The following is a 22,793-nucleotide window of genomic DNA, read 5'->3' as shown; positions in this document are numbered from 1 at the left end:
CATTTCTGTACATCATTGACAATTGCTAATCAATATCCAAGAACAGCACACGTTTTTTTCTGCGAACCTGCGCATCATCATCTTCTCTTTTGTGGCACCAATGTGAGGGGTTATGGCAGGTGAAACGGTGTTGCAGTATTCTAGTGTGTGGTGAAGGAACAATGACAAGTGAACCTGGGGGCTTAGTGTTCACGTTGCCCTAAAAAAAATGGAACCGGACCAAGGAATTAAAGGGAACCAAACTCAGACCACCTCTCAGTCCTGTTTGCTTTGGGGGCTCTTTTGAGGGGTCTGAGTTCCTTTGGAGTGTTCACACTGGACACAATATTAAGTGAACTGCACTGAGTCTGTCTGAAAGGGACCAAGTGTGAAAAAACCTGAGTGTTGGCCATACCAGTGTGGAAAAGTGGTTGGAGGAAGTAGCCATATGAGGTTCAAGGTGGGTTGCAGGCGACTGTTTTTGAAAAGGTTACATCCTTATTTCATTCATTCTTGTTTCCTCATTTCTTCTCAAAGTGCATTGAAGGAGAGAATCCAAGGTACCTCCCTCGGATATCCTTTTCCAATGAGCTTTGAGAAGGACTGAGGAAACAAGGATGACGGAGGAAGAAAGGATTTGACAGTGTTACGTTCCCTAGCAAGAAAACCAAAAATGACACTCAAACAGAAGGGGATCTAACAAAGAGTCACTGACAACAAACAAAATGAAACCGGTAGGGCACTGTTTTCAGACACAGCCCCAAGTTGTGATATGGACAGTGTGGTTCCCTGCCCTGACATGAGGGAACAGCATTCAAATGGCCAACGTAGAGACAAATGAGTATTGAGGAGACAAACAAAAGTGAGATGATACATAAAACTGATACCTGGAGAGATCCCTGAAGACTGGGGTTTGGTATGCAAGAGGTAAAACCCCAAATGACTCATGTCAGTAGTGCAGCAATGTCAGCCAACACAACCAATGAGCTGAACAAATCTTTCCATATTATTTTGAACTGTACTATATTAAATGAATTCAGCTAATAATCCCCTAAATATATTAGTATTTCAAACTATGAGCAAATACTTTCCATCACAATAGGACAATCTCAAAATATTTGGTGTGTCTGTGTTGTGTGAGCTTGTTGATCAGTGTGTATCTGTGTTAATGTGTATGATGTGTGTGTTAATGTCTGTCTGTCTGTCTGTCTGTCTGTCTGTCTGTCTGTCTGTCTGTCTGTCTGTTTGTCTGTGCATGTGTTTAGCTGGCAAGCTCTGCATTCAACTAAACCATCTGTACTCTCTTGCCTGTTTTCCTCTTAAAGTCCCCCCCCCACCCCTCCCTCCGCCAACAAAAAATATTTTCCACAACGTTATCATCATCTCATTCTCAAATTGCCCCTGTGCCTAGAATCCAACAATGCGTTGATGAATATATAATTTTTCCCAGAGACGGTTAATGCTTTCTCCAGTATCCACAGTGCCGTGGTCCATGCTAATATGAACAATAATATGAGCTCCTTAGAGGTAGCTCACATTCATCATCTACCACCCATCATCTTTCACCAACATACACCTCCCACCTGGGTAATGTAGTCTTCCCAAGAGATCTTTAAAGCGGTGTATAAATACAACAGATTCGGTTCCGTTCAGCCCCGGACACAACTCATTGGAATGCAACCTCCCCATGGCCCTACTTGCAATTCACACCTGGGCCATGTTTAGTACGAAAACGTTCTTGAACGTTGCAGATAGAAATACCAAAAATAGAGCTGACGTGATTCCATATTCTGCATGTCAGAGATGCATGTTTGTTCTACATAGCATATTTCTATCTGAACGTTCCAAAACGTTGCTTCCCCAGTCCAATGGTTGTCCCCACAGTGGGTGGGCAGGGGCCGGTGAGTGAGTGAGTGAGGGAGAGAGAGGGAGAGAGACCAGCCACATAGACTCACACTAGTTAGACAAAGTTGTACATTCCACAGGTTATCTATCATCCCATCTGGAAGTACACATGACTGACTGCAACAAATCGATGTAAATAAGCTAGCTAAGATAGCCAGCTATGCTATCCAGCGAGCTAGCTAGCTAGTTACCTAGACTATTTATGGCTATTTTGCTCAGCTTCCCATTCTTGTCTACAACAATTCCATCCAGATTGAAGAATAGCCTAATTGATGTTTGCTCGTCATTGTAACCAACTCCTTCTCATTTAATTAACTTAATTCCATCATTTTCATTGCATTTTGCACTGATTAGAGAGCTCCCAAATTGCTTGCTACACATGGAGGCACTGACTGTAGACAGTGCCACTTTCATTGGCCGACAATAACAACTAAAACGTATGAAACCCATGTGGGCTATTAAAGGATGTATTTTTATGTTGTGCAAGTCATAAACCTACATTTAAAAGTTGTTTTTATTTTTTATTAAGAATTTAAAATGTCATGGTATATCCTTATGTGTAGCAATGTCACTTAGATTATTTAATATCATTTAGACAAAGCCTTTCATTGTTAAAATAGACCTATGATAAATGTTTTTCAAAAATTAATAAATATTTGAATACTAACGTCTGTTCGCATATTTGAATATGCGTGCCCATCCCAACATTGTAAAAACAGTGATTTTCAAACACTTGATATTCGCGGTGACGTTGGGAGCAAGAAAATAACCTCCCTTTAGCTACAAACTCTTTGCATGTTTTGAAAATCTCTGTTTTGTACTTTTAATCCTACCCTGTGATGTCACAGAGAAGCATTTTTCAGGGCCTTTATCTTTTTAACCACAGATCATAGAAAAGCGCTGTTTTTATACATGTAGACACTGGTTTGGTGCTGAGATTAGGAATCTGAGGTTGAAAAGTGGCAGAATTGCCCTTTAAGGTTTGATTCTGTCAACATACATGTTCAGATCAAATGGTCACAACAGCGGAGAGAAAGGCCAGTGCCTGTTGTTTACAGCACATCGCCACTTTGCGATCTGTCAGCATTTTGAAACCATAAATAGCTTGAAATCTGGACGTTTTACTTCATATAGTCCTAATGATGCATATTGCTTCAAAGTAGCCTAGCCAAAATCCAACCATGGAATTGTTTTATGAACACTTCCTCCTAGCCTTATGCCATTGAAACCAACATTTCTCTTCTGTTCTCTTGGTTTTCAAACCAACTTTCTTTCAGCAGCCAAAGGCACAATCCTAGTCATATTAGCAACCGATATCTTTTTGTATCTTTAGATGTCCCCTCTTTCAACATTATTTTATGGATATTTACTTCCATCTCTGGCATTGGCATGTCCGATGAGCAATAGTGTTTTCCCCGCTACTTGCATTTTAGTAAATGTGAGCTTATTGTTGTGTGCTCGTTGCTGCTTATAATGTGAAGAAAGAAATAATAGTTTATCAGCATTTTAAGCTAAACTTTCTAATTTGTTCTATCAGTTTCGTTATTTAAAAATTTGGGGATTTACAGTGGATGTAGGAACTTTGGATCTAGCATCCCAGAACTGTCCCAGAGTCTGTTTTGAACCGTCACAAAAAAGAAAAAAAGATAAGCCCTTCATTTCGAGCCCTGTCTAATTGTCATTAATGCAACTGCAATGTTGCATATGTCAGAACACTTTTATATAAGGTGAAAATAGAATGGATGTTGTTGGCGTATTCAAATAATTTTAAATACTGTAGCCTAAATGATGCAGTGCAACATAGATATGGCATGAATATCTGTCAGGTAGGCTACAACAGTCAGCTCCCAACCAGAGGTGTCATGCCAATAGGGGGCACAGATTAATTTGATTGTTGTTGTTGTTTCTCTGTATACTACTAGCCAACTAGCAATTTTATGAAGTTGGCTTTAGCTAGCCAGATAGGTTTCCAAACTCCCAACTTCATAACTAGCTGTCTATAAACCATTTTAGGCTATAGAGCAAGTTCGAGTAGCTAGCTTGTCTGACTATCTTAGCTGGCATGACTGCTGGCAAGGTTGGTAGACTTTAGAAAAGCAAGCAATAACTAAATGTAAAAGACTCACATTCATTTCAATATATTACCCATATATTCATAAAAAAAAATAACCACAAGTCAGGAGGATACAGACAGCCCAAGAGGTATGCTTACACATATGCAGAAAAATGTACATATTTTTTACATAGAGTGCCTTCAGAAAGTATTCATACCCCTTGAATTATTCCACATATTGTTGTTACACCCTGAATTCAAAATGGATACAAAACACATTCTCCCCCATCTACACACAACACCCCATAATGACAAAGTGAAAGCATGTTTTTAGATATTTTTGCTAATTTATTGAAAATTAAATACAGAAATATATAATTTACATAAGTATTTAAGTCATAAGTCCTTACTTTGTAGAAGCACCTTTGGCAGCGATTACAGCTGTGAGTCTTTCTGGATTAGTCACTAAGAGCTTTCCACATCTGGATTGTGCAACATTTGCTCATCATTCTTTTTTAAAATTATTCAAGCTCTGTCAAATTGGTTGTTGATCGTTGCTAGACAACCATTAAAAGTCTTGCTATACATTTCCAAGTAGATTTAAAAACTGTAACCCTGTAACTCAGGAACATTCACTGTCTTCTTGGTAAGCAACTCCAGTGTAGATTTGGCCTTGTGTTTTAGGCAATTTTCCTGCTGCAAGGTGAATTCATTATCCAGTGTCTGGTGGAAAGCAGACAACCAGGTTTTCATCTGTGCTTAGCTTCATTCCATTTCCTTTTTATCCTGAGAAACTCCCCAATCCCAAACAATTACAATCATACCCATTACATGATGCAGCCACGACTATGCTTGAAAATATGGACAGTGGTACTCAGTAATATGTGACTGACCAACTTGATTCGATCTTATGTAGCAACATTTGAAATTGTTGGATAAAAGTAGAGACTCAGAGCTAGAACATGGTATATTGTACACTACAGTCGAGGAACAATGGGAAAGTTAAAGCGTACTGTTAGCTAGCTGACGTGTATGATCTTTGTAGTAATATTATTCATATCTCAGAGCCATTTGCATTGCTAGTTATGGCCTAATGTCATGCCCTGGCCTTAGTTATCTTTGTTTTCTTTATTATTTTGGTTAGGCCAGGGTGTGACATGGGTGATTTATGTGTTTTGTCTTGTCTAGGGTTTTTTGTAGATTTATGGGGTTGTGTTCTTTTAGGTGTGTAGGTAAGTCTATGGTTGCCTGGATTGGTTCTCAATCAGAGGCAGGTGTTTATCGTTGTCTCTGATTGGGAGCCATATTTAGGCAGCCATATTCTTTGGGTATTTTGTGAGAGATTGTTTCCTGTGTCAGTGTTTGTGCCACACGGGACTGTTCCGGTTAGTTCACGTTTATTGTTTTTTGTATTTGTGTTCTTGTTGAGTTTTCCTATTAAAACCATGGACACTTACCACGCTGCGTATTGGTCCGATCCTTGTTTCACCTCTTCAGAGGAAGAGGAGGAAATCTGCCGTGACACCGGGTCTGTAGTAATGTTTCCAGCACTGCAATGCAGTGCCTTAGACCGCTGCGCCACAAGGGGAACCCCCTGCCAAATGTTTTTCAACAAAGTACTGACTAAAGGGTCTGATTACTTATGTAAATGTGATATTTCTGTTTTGCAAAACCTTCTAAAAAACAGTTTTTGCTTTGTCATTATGGGGTATTGTATGTAGTTTCATGAGGGGGAAAAAAACTATTTAATCACTTCTGGGATTAAGATGTGTCAACTTTCGACTGGTACTGTATATCACAACGTTCAGATAAAATAGTAGTAGCATAATATAGAGCAGTTCAATTACAAGCACCTGAGGCTGTAACGTAAGGAAATTTGGAAAAATGTCTGAATACTTTCCGAATGCACTGTAAAGTGTATATCAGGTCCGGGTGGGAAGCCCTGGGACCATTACTTAACGGGACCTCTAATTCCCATCACAATTTATCCTCATCATTCAGATCAGGCTTCTAAATGTTCAAATCTCAGATCCTCCAAAAATCTGTGTTTTAATAGCTAACTTAACAAATTGACATTTAAAACCTGAGTCAACTCAGCGCTAAAGAAAGCAGGAAAATATGCATTAGTTCAAGAGGGTGCTATGGTAGATGTAGTTTTCTTTACCCTATTTCATTAATTATACATCACATTAAATAATCATTATATTAATCTGAACGATATTATAGACTAAATATGCATGTACTGGACAGTGTTGATGAAATACGAATGTTATAAGTGTGTTGGGAAAATTACCTGCTCCCAACATGCATCATTAATTCATTATGAATAAGATTTATTTGATTTGATTCTTAATGGAACCACAATGTGGAGTTGAAATGACATATGCACTCGTATTTGCACGCACCAACAGAAGGGACATCTTATTGGTAAAATATATAAAATATGTATCTGGGCTAATTCACCATCTCAGTAAGTGGAAACTCAAAATGCATTACTTAGATAGCTAAATATACAGTATGCTGCTAGTTTGCTGTGTAATTGATAGCCTAGTTACCGTGACTCAACAGTCACTGGAATTTGACTGCGGTCATGAGTAGTGACCGCAGGTGTGTTCATACCATCACAGTAACAGCCCTTTACCCACCTTGAAAAAAAAACACTCCACCTTTTTGGAAGGTAGAACCTGTAAAACCACTTGCCTATTCCAATAAAGTGTGAGAGGGAGAGTCAGTGAGTATAAAACCAGATCCCAGGTTAGACTCATGTGGTGACTTATTTCAGACTCACCTCCACTATGTGTGATGAGAAGCCTGCCTGAGACATCTGCAGACCGAACCCCGTCCCATTAGGGTTCACTCCTGTGGAGAACAGTGAAGTGACAGCTAGTCTACACACTTCATTAGAATGATCATCGCAGTCTGCTACAATGGAGTCCTCCAGAATTGTTCTATATTGCCACCATTATAAACTTCACAATTCCATTCATCTCTAGAGACAGATTTTCATAAAAAAAATAAAAAAAATGAACATCTGTTGCAGAATGTTAAACGTTGTTCAAATTCAGACACGTCCACCCCCAGAAGTAAATGCAGCTAGCTAGCCTAGCTAACACAAGCAAGATGTATTTCTGGGTGTTTCTGAGATTACAATCCCTTGAACACTTGATGAAACTAAAGGGTCATTAAAGGAAAATACCCTCGAGACTGAAGATCCTCTCTCCCAGGGCGTCCACTATGTCCTTTAGCGCCGACTCATCAGTCACATTGAAGAAGTGTTTGTCGTCAGGATCGCTGGCGATATACTTGATCTCTTTCAAGAAGGCCTCTGGGTTTATCCCGCGCCGATTGTAGTAGCCCAATACCTGGTGGTACATAACATGCAATGTCAATACCAAACAGAGGATATAGGAAATACCATTGAACGTCAAAAGAATACTAGGCACATGATCTGATAAATGCTATAGAACATTGATAGAATAGTAGGCAGATGCTCTAAAAAAATAGAGAACATCAATTCAAGCACAGGATATGGAAACGGTATAACATGTAAGTGATAGACCAAGACGTGGCAGAAGGAACAGAGAATGGGATTACAGTGTTCCCAGGGGAGTGTAAAAAGGGACAGACTGACTCACAGCGATGGCATACATGGTGATGTTGTCCGCCTCAGTGTCCTCCATGGCCTTCTGCAAGTCAGGGCTGTCGTGGGATTCACCATCCGTGATCACGAGCATCACTTTCTTAGCCCCTTTCCGACCTCCCCGTTTAAATCCTTCCGTCCTTTGAGCGAATACAGTTTTTTTTTTCTTCAGTCAACTCATTAACCGTTATGAGTAACTATCGGTTAGTTATTCAATCAATCATTATGGATAAACAACATTAGCAACTTTACCTCGACACTGCGCAACCAATTCAGCAACAAAGTGCTTTATTTTACCCCCTGTTTCGAAAGGCACTACTATGGAAAATGATACTGAGAAACTTGGGATTAGGGTGAGAGTTATGACCAGTGTTCAGCAGCTCTCCATACCGTGCCACATTGATGCCCAGGGCCGTGCGTGTCTCCTCCCCTCCCCGTTGGTCGATGGTCTTGGCTGCTTCTACCACCTCCTCCACAGAGCGAAAGTCATTCAGGGTGAACTCATGGACCACCCTTGACCCATACTGCACCACTCCAACCTGTAGAGATAGGAGTGTGATTCAATTGCCCCTGGGTGCTGGTCTAAAGGCAGCATAGTATTTTCCACATTGATGGTTAACGTTAGGATTTGAGGAAGATAAAGATGATACTAGGTCTGTGTCTATGGGTACAACTTCCACACAGAGCGTAGAGATACTGGCTCCCACACATGCAGTCAGATCCACAGTTATTGGCATCCTTTATAAAGATGAGCAAAAAATACTATATGAAATAAAGAATACAAATGTTGAGCTATATTGTATGCACATTTTTGTGTGAAAATTATTTTATACAAAAAAATTGCTCAGAGAAAGAGATTTTGTTTAACAAGTAATAAAAGAAATAGGGGCCCCTGTTTATTTGCATCTCTGTTTTCAATTCTCCAGCACCTTGCCCTTGTGAGGATAACGACACTGAGCCTTTTACTAAAATATTTTATGAGATTGAAGAACACATTGGGAAGATCTCAGACCATTCCTCCAAACAGAATCTTTCCAGATCCTTGATATCCTTCTTCTGTGCTTACGGACTGCCCTCTTCAATTCAAACCACAGGTTTTCAATGGGGTTCGGAGACTAAGATGGCCATTGCAAATATTTTGATTTTGTGGTCAATTAACCATTTCTTTGTGGATATTGATGTGTACTTGGGGTTATTGTCTTGCTGGAAGGTACACCATAATTTTGGACATGACTATATACACTCACTGGCCACAGAATAATACACATTCAGGTACACATACTTGTCTATCAGAATCAGATCAGAATCTCCGATAACACACCTGGATCTGACCTGGCCCAATGTAGAACTTCTGCAGAATGTTGATGAGGAAGTCCTGCACCTCATACCAGGGGTAGATGGAGTTGGACCCGTCCAGCACAATCATTATGTCCATGTAGGTCTCGCACCCTGGAAGAAGCAATTGGAAACGGTCTGTGACAGAGAGTAACTCTGGGAAGCCATTGTCTTATGAGGTGTATGTGAGTGAATTGTAGATTGTGAGAGTAGATTTTTTTACTCTGAAAGGCCGGCGAGATGGTTTTGGAAAACTTGAAGCTTTCGTTAACCCTGGAGCAGATGCCTGTGCTGTAGTAGGAGCTTCCACATTCGTACGACCACAGAGGACCACAGGTCTGGAACACAAAGCCATTGATGAACCACCTTCAATTGGGTTAAACACAGACCACAGTAAATCTCAATTTAATATTTTCAACAGTCAAGATCAATTGACACCCACCACAAAGCTGTTGTCCTTAGGGTTGGAGGTCAGTGTCATGCCCAGCCTCATTTTGTCCTTGCGCTCTGACACGTTGTTCAGGGATACCTTTCCTTGAAGGAATTAATGAAAGAAGACAAAGAAACAAATTTTAAAAATGTGCATTGAATGAACCACAACATTAGACAAATTCAACAATATCAATGAAATCACAGTCAAGCTGATGCTATGATACTATGTTTAATGCATCATCGGGTGGCCTATATGGGTAATTCATACTGTAACTGTCCATCATGCATAACTCCCACTGGGCATAACAGGGTGTAAAGTTTCCTCTGCATGAGTTGGACTTGAGTCAACAATGTGAGCTCTCAATCTACAGCACACAGTGCTGCCAGGTGTTTCTAATCCAACTGAACACCTGGTCGGAGAGCCCGCTTCTGGAGGGAATCATATTCTGTAAAGTATGCGAAGGTGTGCTGTGATTTGGAGGGAGAACAGTTCCGTATGGAATCTATCTATCTCATTCAGCCATACCTAGGTTGAGTCTAGTGCAGTTGGTGTTGGGACTGGTGTCCATCGGGCATTTGTATATATCGCCTGTCTGGTGTTGGCCACTGGTTTCAAAGGGAGCTCCAACTAGTAGCCTGGAATGACAAAAACAGCAAAGGATGAGGACTGATCTTAATTTCTACATCAAAAAGAGAGAATACCCTGCTGAAAAAACAGCATAGACCATCATACATTTCAAGATGGTCCATGCTGGTATTTTCTGGTCTTTACTGGTCTATGCTGGTCAGTTCTGGACGGATGCTGGTAAAGCTGGTCTGATCAGTATGGTCAAGCTGGTTCAGCTGCTCTGACCAGCATGGTCTGGCTGGTTAGGCTGGTTTTCTGGTGACCAGCCTTCGCTGTGTTTTGGGCACTGGTGACCAGCCTTTGCAGTGTTTTGGACACTAGTGACCCGCCTTCGCTGTGTTTAGGACACTGTTGACCGCCCTTCACTGTGTTGTGGATGCATACCAGCTTATGCTGGTGATGCTGGTATACTGGTGACCAAGCTGGTCCATGCTGGTCCAGCATGGTCTAGCTGGTCATGCTTTATCATCAATTCTAAGATGGCTCCGTGTACTGGAATGTACTGGTACAAAAACAGACCATACAGTTTGAAGAGCTAATTGGCGTAGGAGCTAGCCTAGCTGCTAACTAGCTACCAAGCTAGCAAGGTTTCCTTGACAGGTTGAACACAGCCTGGAAAGCGGGTTAGCCCTTGTGGCTGAGACTGTTTTATTAGTTTTGAACTGACGCAAGGAGATAGGATGCAAGGAATCAAGGAAAGACAAATTGAAATAGAGCCTGGAATGACTAAAACAGCAAAGGATGAAGGCAAATATTTTCTATGTCAACAAGAGAGAATAGACAGCGGACAGTGTGGTGAAGTACTAATTCTGTGAGAGGCGTGGAGTCCATTTGCCCTGTCAACCTCAGGCTTTTACTATAAATATTACCGTTATTACAAACATAAGATGGAGTCTCCTGGAGTCCACACTTCAGCGGTATTTCCAGTGCCTTGCGAAAGTATTCGGCCCCCTTGAACTTTGCGACCTTTTGCCACATTTCAGGCTTCAAACATAAAGATATAAAACTGTATTTTTTTGTGAAGAATCAACAACAAGTGGGACACAATCATGAAGTGGAACGACATTTATTGGATATTTCAAACTTTTTTAACAAATCAAAAACTGATTATTCAGCCCCTTTACTTTCAGTGCAGAAAACTCTATCCAGAAGTTCAGTGAGGATCTCTGAATGATCCAATGTTGACCTAAATTACTAATGATGATAAATGCAATCCACCTGTGTGTAATCAAGTCTCCATATAAATGCACCTGCACTGTGATAGTCTCAGAGGTCTGTTGAAAGCGCAGAGAGCATCATGAAGAACAAGGTACACACCAGGCAGGTCCGAGATACTGTTGTGAAGAAGTTTAAAGCCAGATTTGGATACAAAAAGATTTCCCAAGCTTTAAACATCCCAAGGAGCACTGTGCAAGCGATAATATTGAAATGGAAGGAGTATCAGACCACTGCAAATCTACCAAGACCTGGCCGTCCCTCTAAACTTTCAGCTCATACAAGGAGGAGACTGATCAGAGATGCAGCCAAGAGGCCCATGATCACTCTGGATGAACTGCAGAGATCTACAGCTGAGGTGGGAGACTCTGTCCATAGGACAACAATTAGTCGTATATTGCACAAATCTGGCCTTTATGGAAGAGTGGCAAGAAGAAAGCCATTTCTTAAAGATATCCATAAAAAGTATTGTTTAAAGTTTGCCACAAGCCACCTGGGAGACACACCAAACATGTGGAAGAAGGTGCTCTGGTCAGATGAAACCAAAATTGAACTTTTTGGCAACAATGCAAAATGTTATGTTTGGCGTAAAAGCAACACAGCTCATCACCCTGAACACACCATCCCCACTGTCAAACATGGTGGTGGCAGCATCATGGTTTGGGCCTGCTTTTCTTCAGCAGGGACAGGGAAGATGGTTAAAATTGATGGGAAGATGGATGGAGCCAAATACAGGACCATTCTGGAATGAAAACCTGATGCAAAAGACCTGAGACTGGGACGGAGATTTGTCTTCCAACAAGACAATGATCCAAAACATAAAGCAAAATCTACAATGGAATGGTTCAACAATAAACATATCCAGGTGTTAGAATGGTCAAGTCAAAGTCCAGACCTGAATCCAATCGAGATTCTGTGGAAAGAACTGAAAACTGCTGTTCACAAATGCTCTCCATCCAACCTCACTGAGCTCGAGCTGTTTTGCAAGGAGGAATGGGAAAAAATTTCAGTCTCTCGATGTACAAAACTGATAGAGACATACCCCAAGCGACTTACAGCTGTAATCGCAGCAAAAGGTGGCGCTACAAAGTATTAACTTAAGGGGGCTGAATAATTTTGCACGCCCAATTTTTCAGTTTTTGATTTGTTAAAAATGTTTGAAATATCCAATAAATGTCGTTCCACTTCATGATTGTGTCCCACTTGTTGATTCTTCACAAAAAAATACAGTTTTATATCTTTATGTTTGAAGCCTGAAATGTGGCAAAAGGTCGCAAAGTTCAAGGGGGCCAAATACTTTCGCAAGGCACTGTAAACCTACAGTATGACAGCCAGAGAAAGAAGGCCTTATCTACTGGTATTCCAGCCAATTTCCAGAATTCCTGCTAAAACAATCAGCGGTGAGCCTGTTATTAAAGTTATAACCGAGTCATTAGTGTCAAAAGGAGAGGGTAATACTGCTAAATGGGGCCTTGGGCAAAATGGTGCTTGGGAAATGCCTGAATCACGTTGGAGTTTGATGCCATAGCAAATTCCCAGCTCCTGCTTTTCCCTGGTCTCTCCCTAGTCTCTCTTTTTCTCACACTCCTGGTTTTGACCCTTGCCTGTCTTGACTCTGTGCCCGCCTGCCTGACCCTGAGCCTGCCTGCCGTCCTGTACTTTTGCCCCTACTCTTGATTACCAGCCTCTCTCTGACCTGACCCTGCGCCTGCCTGCAGTCCTGTACCTTTACCTCACTACTCTGGATTATCGACCCCTGCCTGCCTTGACCTGTCGTTTGCCTGCCCCTGTTGCTGTAATAAACAATGTTACTTCAACACAGTATGCATTTGGGTCTTACCTGAAATGTGATATTCTAATTATGTTGTCATTTAAGATCAAATGTTTGAAGGAACTATAATTCCACATACAGTTAAAGTCGTAAGTTTACACTTAGGTTGAAGTCATTAAAACTTGTTTTTCAACCACTCCACAAATGTCTTGTTAACAAACTATAGTTTTGGCAAGTCGGTTAGGATATCTACTTTGTGCATGACACAAGTAATTTTTCCAACAATTGTTTACAGACAGATTATTTCACTTATATTTCATTGTATCACAATTCCAGTGGGTCAGAAGTTTACATACACGAAGTTGACTGTGCCTTTAAACAGCTTGGAAAATTCCATAAAATTATGTCATGGCTGTAGAAGCTTCTGATCATCATTTGAGTCAATTGGAGGTGTACCTGTGGATGTATTTGAAGGCCTACCTTCAAACTCAGTGCCTCTTTGCTTGACATCATGGTAAAATCTAAATGAATCAGCAAAGACCTCAGAAAAAAGAATTGTAGACCTCCACAAGTCTGTTTCATCCTTGGGAGCAATTTCCAAACGCCTGAAGGTACCACGTTCATCTGTACAAACAATAGTACGCAAGTATAAACACCATGGGACCATGCAGCCATCATACCACTCAGGAAGGAGATGTGTTCTGTCTCCTAGAGATGAACGTACTTTGGTGTAAAAAGTGCAAATCAATCCCAGAACAACAGCATAGGACCTTGTGAAGATGCTGGAGGAAACAGGTACAAAAGTATCTATATCCACAGTAAAACGAGTCCTAAATTGACAACCTGATAGGCCGCTCAGCAAAGGAAGAAGCCACTGCTCCAAAACCGCCAATACAAAGCCAGACTACGGTTTGTAACTGCACATGGGGACAAAGATCATATTTCTTGGAGAAATGTCCTCTGGTCTGTTGAAACAAAAATAGAACTGTTTGGCCATAATGACCATCATTATGTTTGGAGGATAAAGGGGGAGCCGAAGAACACCATCCCAACCGGGAAGCACGGGGGTGGCAGCATCATGTTGTGGGGGTGCTTTGCTGCAGGATGGACTGGTGCGCTTCCCAAAATAAATGGCATCATGAGAAAGGAAAATTATGTGGTTATATTGAAGCAACATATCAAGACATCAGTCAGGAAGTTAAAGCTTGGTTGCAAATGGGTCTGCCAAATGGACAATGACCACAAGCATACTTACATAGTTGTGGCAAAATGGCTTAAGGACAACAAAGTCAAGGTATTGGAGAGGCCAGAACAAAACCCTGACCTCAATCCTATAGACAATTTGTGGACAGAACTGAAAAAGTGTGTTCGAGCAAGGAGGCCTACAAACCTGACTCAGTTACATCAGCTCTGTCAGGAGGAAAGGGCCAAAATATACCCAACTTATCGTGTAAAGCTTATGGAAGGCTACCCGAAACTTTTGACCCAAGTTAAACAATTTAAAGGCAATGCTACCAAATACTAATTGAGTGTATGTACTTCTAACCCACTGGGAATGTGAGGAATGAAAATAAAGCTGAAATAAATCATTCTCTCTACTATTATTCTGACATTTCACATTCTTAAAATAAAGTGGTGATCCTAACTGCCTGAAGACGGGGAATTTGTACTAGGATTAAATGTCAGGAATTGTGAAAAACTGAGTTTAAATGTATTTGGCTAAGGTTTATGTAAATGTCCGACTTCAACTGTACTTACAAAAAGTATTTTAGATTGATAGGCAGTCTTGCGATTTATTTATGTTCCTGATATGTCGATATTTCATTTTAGACGGGAGTAGAGAACCTACACGCAGCTGTCTGGTGTCAGACTCGTTTGACACACGAACAACATGAGCTCAACTGAAGGGTATGCTACAAAGTAGGGTCAATGAGTTAGCAAGCTAACTTTTACAAACAACCAGAAATAACAGTTGATTTCTGGTGTGGTTCATTAAGAAAGCTAAATATAGATACAGTGCATTCGGAAAGTATGAGGACCCCTTGACGTTTTCCAATTTTTTTTACATTACAGCCTTATACTAAAAAGGATTTGAAAAAATCCTCATCAATCTACACACATTACCCTATAATGGCAAAGCAAAATAAAAACTGAAATGTAACATTTACATAAGTTTTCAGAACCTTTACTCAGTACTTTCTTGAGGCACCTTTGGGGGTGATTACAGCCTTTAGTCTTCTTGGGTATGACCATACAAGCTTGACACACCTGTATTTGAGGAGTTTCTCCCATTCTTCTCTGCCGGTCCACACAAGCTCTGCCAGGTTGGATGGGGAGCGTCTCTGCACAGCTATTTTCAGGTCTATCCAGAGATGTTCAATTGGGTTCATGTCTGGACTCCGGCTGGGCCTTTCAAGGACATTCAGAGACTTGTCCCGAAGCCACTCCTGCATTGTATTGGTCCTGTGCTTAGAGTCGTTGTCCTGCTTCACAGTAGGGATGGTGCCAGGTTTCCTCCAGACGTGACGCTTGGCAATCAGGCCAAAGAGTTCAATCTTGGTTTCATCAGACTAGAGAATCTTGTTTATAATTTTCAGAGACTCCTTAGGTGCCTTTTGGCAAACTCCATGCAGGCTGCCATCTGCCTTTTATTGAGGAGTGGCTTCCATCTGGTCACTCTACCATAAAGGCCTGATTGGTGGAGTGCTGCAGAGATGGTTGTCCTTCTGGAAGGTTCTCCCATCTCCACAGAGGAACTCTGGAGCTCTGTCAGAGTGACCATCGGGTTCTTGGTCACTTTCTTGACGAAGGCCCTTCTCCCCCGACTGCTCAGTTCTGCCGTGCAGCCAGCTCTAGGAAGAGTCTTGGTGGTTCCAAACTTCTTCATTTTAAGAATGATGGAGGCCACTGTGTTCTTGGGGACCTTCAATGCTGCAGACATTTTTTGGTACCCTTCCCCAGATCTGTGACTCGAACACAATCCTGTCTTGGAGCTCTACGGACAATTTCTTTGACCTCATGGCTTGGTTTTTTCTCTGTCATGCACTGTCAACTGTGGGAACTTATATAAACAGGTGTGTGCCTTTCCAAATCATGTCATATCAATTGAAATACCACAGGCAGACTCCAATCAAGTCGTAGAAACTTCTCAAGGATGATCAATGGAAACAAGATATGCCTGAGGTCAATTTCCAGTCTGATAGCAAAGGTTCTGAATAATTATGTAAATAAGTTTCGCTTCATCATTAGGGGGTATTGTGTGTACTGTAGATTGATGAGGGAAAACATTTATTTTGTCCAGTTTAGAATAAGGCTGTAATGTAACAAATTGTGGAAAAGTTAATCTTTCTAAAAGCTTATATTTTTTTAAATGTTGAAGTTATTTCAGAATATTCTTGCAAATTAGTTGGCTAACTCCTTGATCTCGCTTTGTAGTCTACCACTCTGCTGGTTTATTCTTGTGAGGTTTTAGTTGCAAGCAAGTTTGTTTTAACACGCAGGTGCAGGCAATCTCCCATTAGCAAAGTTTTCTGGAATAATTTTCTAACGCGTAGGCACGAGTTAAGTTCTGCCCGTAGTTTGCAGTCCACCCGCCAAGTCACAGACCAAAATCAAACACAAAGATCAAAGGAACAAACAGACTAAACAAACAGATTCACGCAGCCCTGCAAACATCTGCCACCTCTTAGCGTGACCTTCCCTTTGACTCAAAGGTCAAAGGCGTCTGACCCCATTACGCAATGCTCTGATCCCTTTGGCTTCTGATCTGAGGTAGCAGAGAATGTGGGAGCTGACAGCCCAAATGTCAGTCAGCTGGATACACAGATGACTAGGAGAGCGTTAACGGCCAATGGTATTTGGCTGTGATATTCAACACCGTCACATTTGAATGGCAACTGTTCATATATAAAAGCCAGAGGCCATTAAGGTTTGAATGTGATGCTTGGTGTAAATTCACCAGAGGTAAATATCGAGGAAACAAGTTTGCATATGTTCCTCTTGGCCGTTTAATAAGGGCCAAATACATTTCAAAGCATTAAACATATATATTTTTTTTACCTTTATTTAACTAGGCAAGTCAGTTATGAACAAATTCTTATATTCAATGACAGCCTAGGAACAGTGGGTTAACTGCCTTGTTCAGGGGGAGAACAACAGATTTTTACATACTTTTTGCATGTCACCAATGCCTCTACAAAGGTCCCCAGGCTCAAATAGAAAACTATGAATATATTCCTTAGTCAGATTCAGTTGCAAAACATTTAGTTTGTTGCAAAACGTTTTGCAACAAAAACGTTTACCGTTTACTGCTCAGTGATACGGGAAGGAAGGGGTTGTTACTTCACAAGCAGTGCCTGGGGTGTGGTCGTTTTTCTTTTGGAGTAAATGGTTACAGTTGCAAAACGTTTTGCAACAGACAAAACATTTTGCAACGGAATCCAACTAATGAATACACCCCAGGCTCTGCTTGTGAAGTAACAACCCCTTCCTTTATCACTGTGTAGTTTGTTTTTCTCCCCCTACTAATCGGCCAGTGATGGGATGCACAGAAGGGGGCTTGGGAATAAACGACCACAACACATTCTTTCCAGAGTCATCAAAAGCCTCTGGGATGCTTGCGAACAGGTTGCTAGACAAACACAAATACTTTCCACTTATTTACCTGTGACTTCATAGAGCAAAATATTTTGCAATCCTGGAAGAACCGCAAGATATTCCGCATGGCTGAAAGACTTCCAGTCTGGAAACCGTAAGAAGACCTGGAACGTTACTCAATCTCGGCCATCTTGACGATCAAACCCTCTCATCCAAGACGCCCGACTAAAAGTTAAGCTAGCAGCTTTTAAACTGTTAGGTTTACAAATTATAATTGATCACATTAATAGTTCAACAAAAACAACCAGCTGGAGACGGATTTAATTCATGCTCCTTTCCACAAGCTCACCTCGGTAAAGGACTTAAAGTCCATTCCTGTGGAGAGTAGCAGCAGTTGAGAGCCATAAAGATGAGGGATGTGATATTCTGTCAGGCTAGACTCATACCTCACTGACAGCAGACATTAAGAGGAAAGGAATTTCAGCCTGGCGTCAAGAGTTAACATATAATGAACAAAAATAGAAACACAACATGTAAAGTGTTGGTCCCATATTTTATGAGCTGAAATAAGAAAAAATCCCAGAAATGTCCCATACACACAAAAATATTTTTTATCTCATTTTGAGGACAAAATTGTTTACATCCCTGTTAGTGAGCATTTTTCATTTGCTAAGATCATCCATCCACCTGACAGGTGTGGCATATCGAGAAGCTGATTAAAATGCAGAAATATCCATCAGAGCTGTTGCCAGAGAATTTAATGTTCATTTCTCTATCATAAGCTGCCTCCAACAATCATTTTTGAGAATTTGACAGTACGTCCAACTGGCCTTACAACTGCAGACCACTTGTAACCACGCCAGCCCAAGATCTCCACATCGGCTTCTTCACCTCTGGGGTCGTCTGAGACAGCCACCTGGACAGATGATTGAACTGAGGACAATTTCTGTATGTAATAAAGACCTTTTGTGGGGAAAAACTCATTCTGATTGGCTGGGTCTGGCTCCCCCAGTGGGTGGGCCTGGTTCCCGAGTGGGTGGGCCTCCCAGGCCTCCCATGTGAAATCCATAGATTAGCGTCTAATGAATTTATTTCAATTGACTGGTTTCGTTATATGAACTGTATCTCAGTAAAATAGTTGAAATTGTTGTGTGTTACGTTTATAATTTTGTTCAGTTTAACATAAATCTGTGAGACACAAATTAGTATGATATGTTACATTTGGCCTTGTTACATAGGAAAGACGGTTACTTAAAACCTCATAAATGTAATTGAGGAGGCCTCCCGGGTGGCGCAGTGGCATTGCATCGCAGCGCTAGCTGTGCCACCAGAGACTGTGGGTTCGCGCCCAGGCTCGTTCGCGACCGGGAGGTCCGTGGGGCGACGCACAATTAGCCTAGCCTCGCCCGGGTTAGGGAGGGTTTAGCCGGTAGGGATATCCTTGTCTCATCGCGCACCAGCGACTCCTGTGGCGGGCAGTGCGAGCTAACCAAGGTAGCCAGGTGCACGGTGTTTCCTCCGACACATTGGTGCGGCTGGCTTCCGGGTTGGAGACGCGCTGTGTTAAGAAGCAGTGTGGTTGGGTTGTGTTTCAGAGGACGCATGGCTTTCGACCTTTGTCTCTCCCGAGCCCGTAAGGGAGTTGTAGCGATGAGACAAGATAGTAATTACTAACAATTGGATACCACGAAATTGGGGAGAGGGGGGGTAAAATGTAAAAAAAATATATATACAAATAAATAAATGTAATCTCCATAATCCCCAAAAATAACAATTTATCAGGAGGGCCATTAACAATAACTAGTAACACACAAATAAATGTAATTGAAAATGTAATCTCCATAATCCCCAAAAATAACAATTTATCAGGGCCATTAACAATAACTAGTAACACTGCATACTCCAAGAAAGTAAAAAATCTCACCTTTCTGGTACAAACAGTTAAAAATTGCTGAGGTATAGTCACTTGAGGACACAAGCTCAAGTACACAGTACAAATATGATGAAAATATGATGGAAAGTATAGTGTAATCAATTTATAATTTTTTCGTTTTCACCTTCCTTTCAACTGTAAAATGCATATTTGTATATTTAGTGTTACAGAAAATGTGCATAATTTCTAACGGTCTTTCTTGATCAAAATGTCTGCCCCCATTGCTGTGAACATCTCACAGAGCTCTAGCTTGGCTTCCTGAACTCGTTAGGAACTCGCCTTTCCCCCATCAATCTACACACAATACTCCATAATGACAAAGGTTTTTAATAAACGGAAGTATGACATTTACATAAGTATTCAGGCTGTTTACTCAGTACTTTCTTGAAGCACCTTTGGCAGTGATTACAGGCTTGAGGCTTTTTGGACATGACGCTACACGCTTGGCACACCTGTATGTGAGGTGTTTTCCCCATTCTTCTCTGCAGATCCTCTCAATCTCTGTCAGGTTGGATGGGGAGTGTTGCTGCACAGCTATTTTCAGGTTTCTCCAGAGATGGAGAAACCTGAAATGGGGTTCATTCGATGGGGTTCATGCCCGGGCTATGGCTAGGCCACTCAAGGACATTCAGAGACTTGTTCCAAAGCCACTCCTGCATTTTCTTGGCTTTGTGCTTAGTCGTTATCTAGTTTTAAGGTGAACCTTCCCCCCAGTCTGAGGTCCTGAGCGCTTTGGAGCATGTTTTCATCAAGGATATCTCTGTATTTTCACAGATCATATTTCCCTCAATCCTGACTAGTCTCCCAGTCCCTGCCACTGAACAACATCCCCACAGCATGATGCTGCCACCACAATGCTTCACCGTAGCGATGGTGCCAGGTTTCTTCCAGATGTAACGCTTGGCATTCAGGCCAAAGAGTTCAATCTTGGTTTCATCAGACTAGAGCATCTTGTTTCTCATGGTCTGAGAGTCCTTTAGGTGCCTTCTGGCAAACTCCAAGCGGGCTGTCATGTGCCTTTTACTGAGGAGTGGCATTCGTCTGGTCACTCTACCGTAAATACCTGATTGGTGGAGTGCTGCAGAGATGGTTGTCCTAATGGAAGGTTCTCCCATCTCAGTGGCCAACATCATTCTTAAATTGAAGAAGTTTGGAACCACCAAGACTCTTCCCAGAGCTGAATATACACTACATGCACGTGGAGGCCACACACACTACTGAGCCTCATTTTGACTTGTTGTTGTTTTGACTTGTTTTAAGGACATTACATCAAAGTTGGATCAGCCTGTAGTGTGGTTTTCCACTTTAATTTTGAGTGTGACTCCAAATCCAGACCTCCATGGATTGATACATTTGATTTCCATTGATCATTTTTGTGTGATTTTGTTGTCAGCACATTCAACTTTTAAAAAAATGTATAAAACCCCCCCTTTTTTTTTTGCTTTGTCATTATGAGCTATTGTGTGTAGATTGATGAGGAAAATGTTTTATTTAATCAATTTTAGAATAAGGCTGTCACGTAACAAAATGTAGAAAAAGTCAAGGGTTCTGAATACTTTCCAAACGTATTGTACTCCTGTGTCCGTAAGAATCAGGGCTACCGCTCAATGCAAGTAATTTCGATCTATGGTTTCCACATATCGATTTCTAAGTGAAAGTACCAGAACCACACAGGTCCACAAAACAGGGGACTTTACATATTAAGCCAAAAATGAAAGGAGAGAGATTGGTCGTGACTCGAATGTCTAAGCAACTACTTAGCATGTTAGCTAACCCCTTCCCCTTACCTTAACCACTAACCCAAACTCCTAACCCCTAACCTTAACCTCTAACCCCTAGCCTAGCTAACGTTAGCCACAACAATGTGGAGTTCATAACATATTGTACGAATTTGCAATTTTTAACATTTCATACTAAATGGATGATGGACATCCACAATTGAATATATACCATACAAAATGTAACGTCATACTAAATCGAGGGAGACAGATTTACATTAACTATGTGACACCTATCCCTGTGTCCAGGTTGGCAAAACACCCAGTGCCATAGAGACCCATTGGTGGTGTGTGTGGGTGGATGTGTGTGTGTATGCACCTGCATGCATGCATGTACACATGCACATTGTGTATGATGAAGCAGGGAAAAGCTAGCTAGAGGCATATGGATTGCACATTTCCACTTTTACAATATGAAAACAGAATTTCAACGAAAGATGACCATAAATAATCTCCAATGTACGAGAGAGACGTTACACTTATTGTTTTATTTTTGTTTATTAATTCACTTTATTTATTCAGGGTAGCTCAATTGAGACCAGGGTTTCCTACACAAGGGTCCCCTGAGTACAAACATTTTCTAACAAACAGGAAGAAAACATTTCCATTACAAATAAAACAACAAGAAGAAAAATAACCACAACACCACAACCTCAACACCACAATTCCAACAAATAAACCACTACAATCAATCGAAACAACTGCCATCCTCAAAAAATGTATTCAACACCAGAGTCCTAAACTGCCCTAGCGACACAAGTGAATCAAGATGCAAGGAATTTTATAGGTTATTCCAACAATGGGGGGCACTAAAACAAAAGGAGCATTTCCCTAAATTGGTCAGTAGCTCATTCTTTTATACGTTAGCAACGAAGTTAGGTCAGTTGGAAGTTTGTGTAGTAGGCAATAATGAAGTGATCTATGGGACTTTAAGAAGGACCAGCCAACCTTTTGATACAAGATGCAGTATTAAACTGTCACCTGCGATAAAGCGAAGGGAGCTATGGTAGGATACATTCAAAGGTTTAAGAGTAGAGGCTGCTACAATATGGTAAATGGTGTCACCATAGTCTAGAACTGGCAGGAAATTCGACTGGACCATCTGCTTCCTGATATTTAGGGAGAGGAAATATCTATTTCAAAAAAATTATCCCACTTTAAATCTTAGCTTTTTAACTAGCTCATCCATATGTTTTTTTAAACATTAAGTCTTTGTCAATCCAAATGCCCAGATATTTATAGGCCTGAACCCGATCGATGGGAGAAACATCCAATTAATAAATATGCAGTTCATCTGAAAATGTTTTGCGAGAATTAGAAAATGACATATATTTAGTCTTGCCCTCATTAAGTACAGGTTAAAAAACAAACAGGGCTTTCTCTAAGGCAACAAAGTCACATTGCAACTCTAACATAGCCTTTAACAGGCTATTTATATATGTAGTAAAGCGAACAGGTTCCAGTACCGACCCCTGCGATACACCTCTGGTAATATCCAGGAAACTAGACTTGACGCCATCAGAAATCA

The 22,793-nt window shown here is 41.1% G+C and overlaps 1 protein-coding gene across 3 annotated transcripts in view; it reads right to left on the bottom strand.

The window, feature by feature from the left end:
• The window catches only part of itga11b (integrin, alpha 11b), a 91,037-nt gene that overhangs the window by 30,364 nt on the left and 37,880 nt on the right, over nt 1-22,793 (bottom strand). For 2 of the 3 annotated variants that reach the window (XM_021565519.2, XM_021565510.2), the window contains 8 exons: nt 9,871-9,980; nt 9,355-9,446; nt 9,136-9,250; nt 8,899-9,026; nt 7,968-8,116; nt 7,573-7,717; nt 7,134-7,299; nt 6,726-6,796 (listed from right to left, as the gene is read on the bottom strand). In XM_021565519.2, coding sequence (XP_021421194.1) covers nt 6,726-6,796; nt 7,134-7,299; nt 7,573-7,717; nt 7,968-8,116; nt 8,899-9,026; nt 9,136-9,250; nt 9,355-9,446; nt 9,871-9,980 — 976 coding nt within the window. Of the gene's footprint in view, nt 1-6,725; nt 6,797-7,133; nt 7,300-7,572; nt 7,718-7,967; nt 8,117-8,898; nt 9,027-9,135; nt 9,251-9,354; nt 9,447-9,870; nt 9,981-17,621; nt 17,934-22,793 lie in introns of those variants that run through there. The other variant, XM_021565528.2, reaches the window with a different exon arrangement.

The sequence above is a fragment of the Oncorhynchus mykiss genome, chromosome 2 (genome assembly GCF_013265735.2).
Source record: "Oncorhynchus mykiss isolate Arlee chromosome 2, USDA_OmykA_1.1, whole genome shotgun sequence".
Lineage (NCBI taxonomy): Eukaryota > Metazoa > Chordata > Actinopteri > Salmoniformes > Salmonidae > Oncorhynchus > Oncorhynchus mykiss.
Note: the sequence above shows the minus strand (reverse complement) of the source record. Positions and strands in the feature narration are given on the sequence as shown.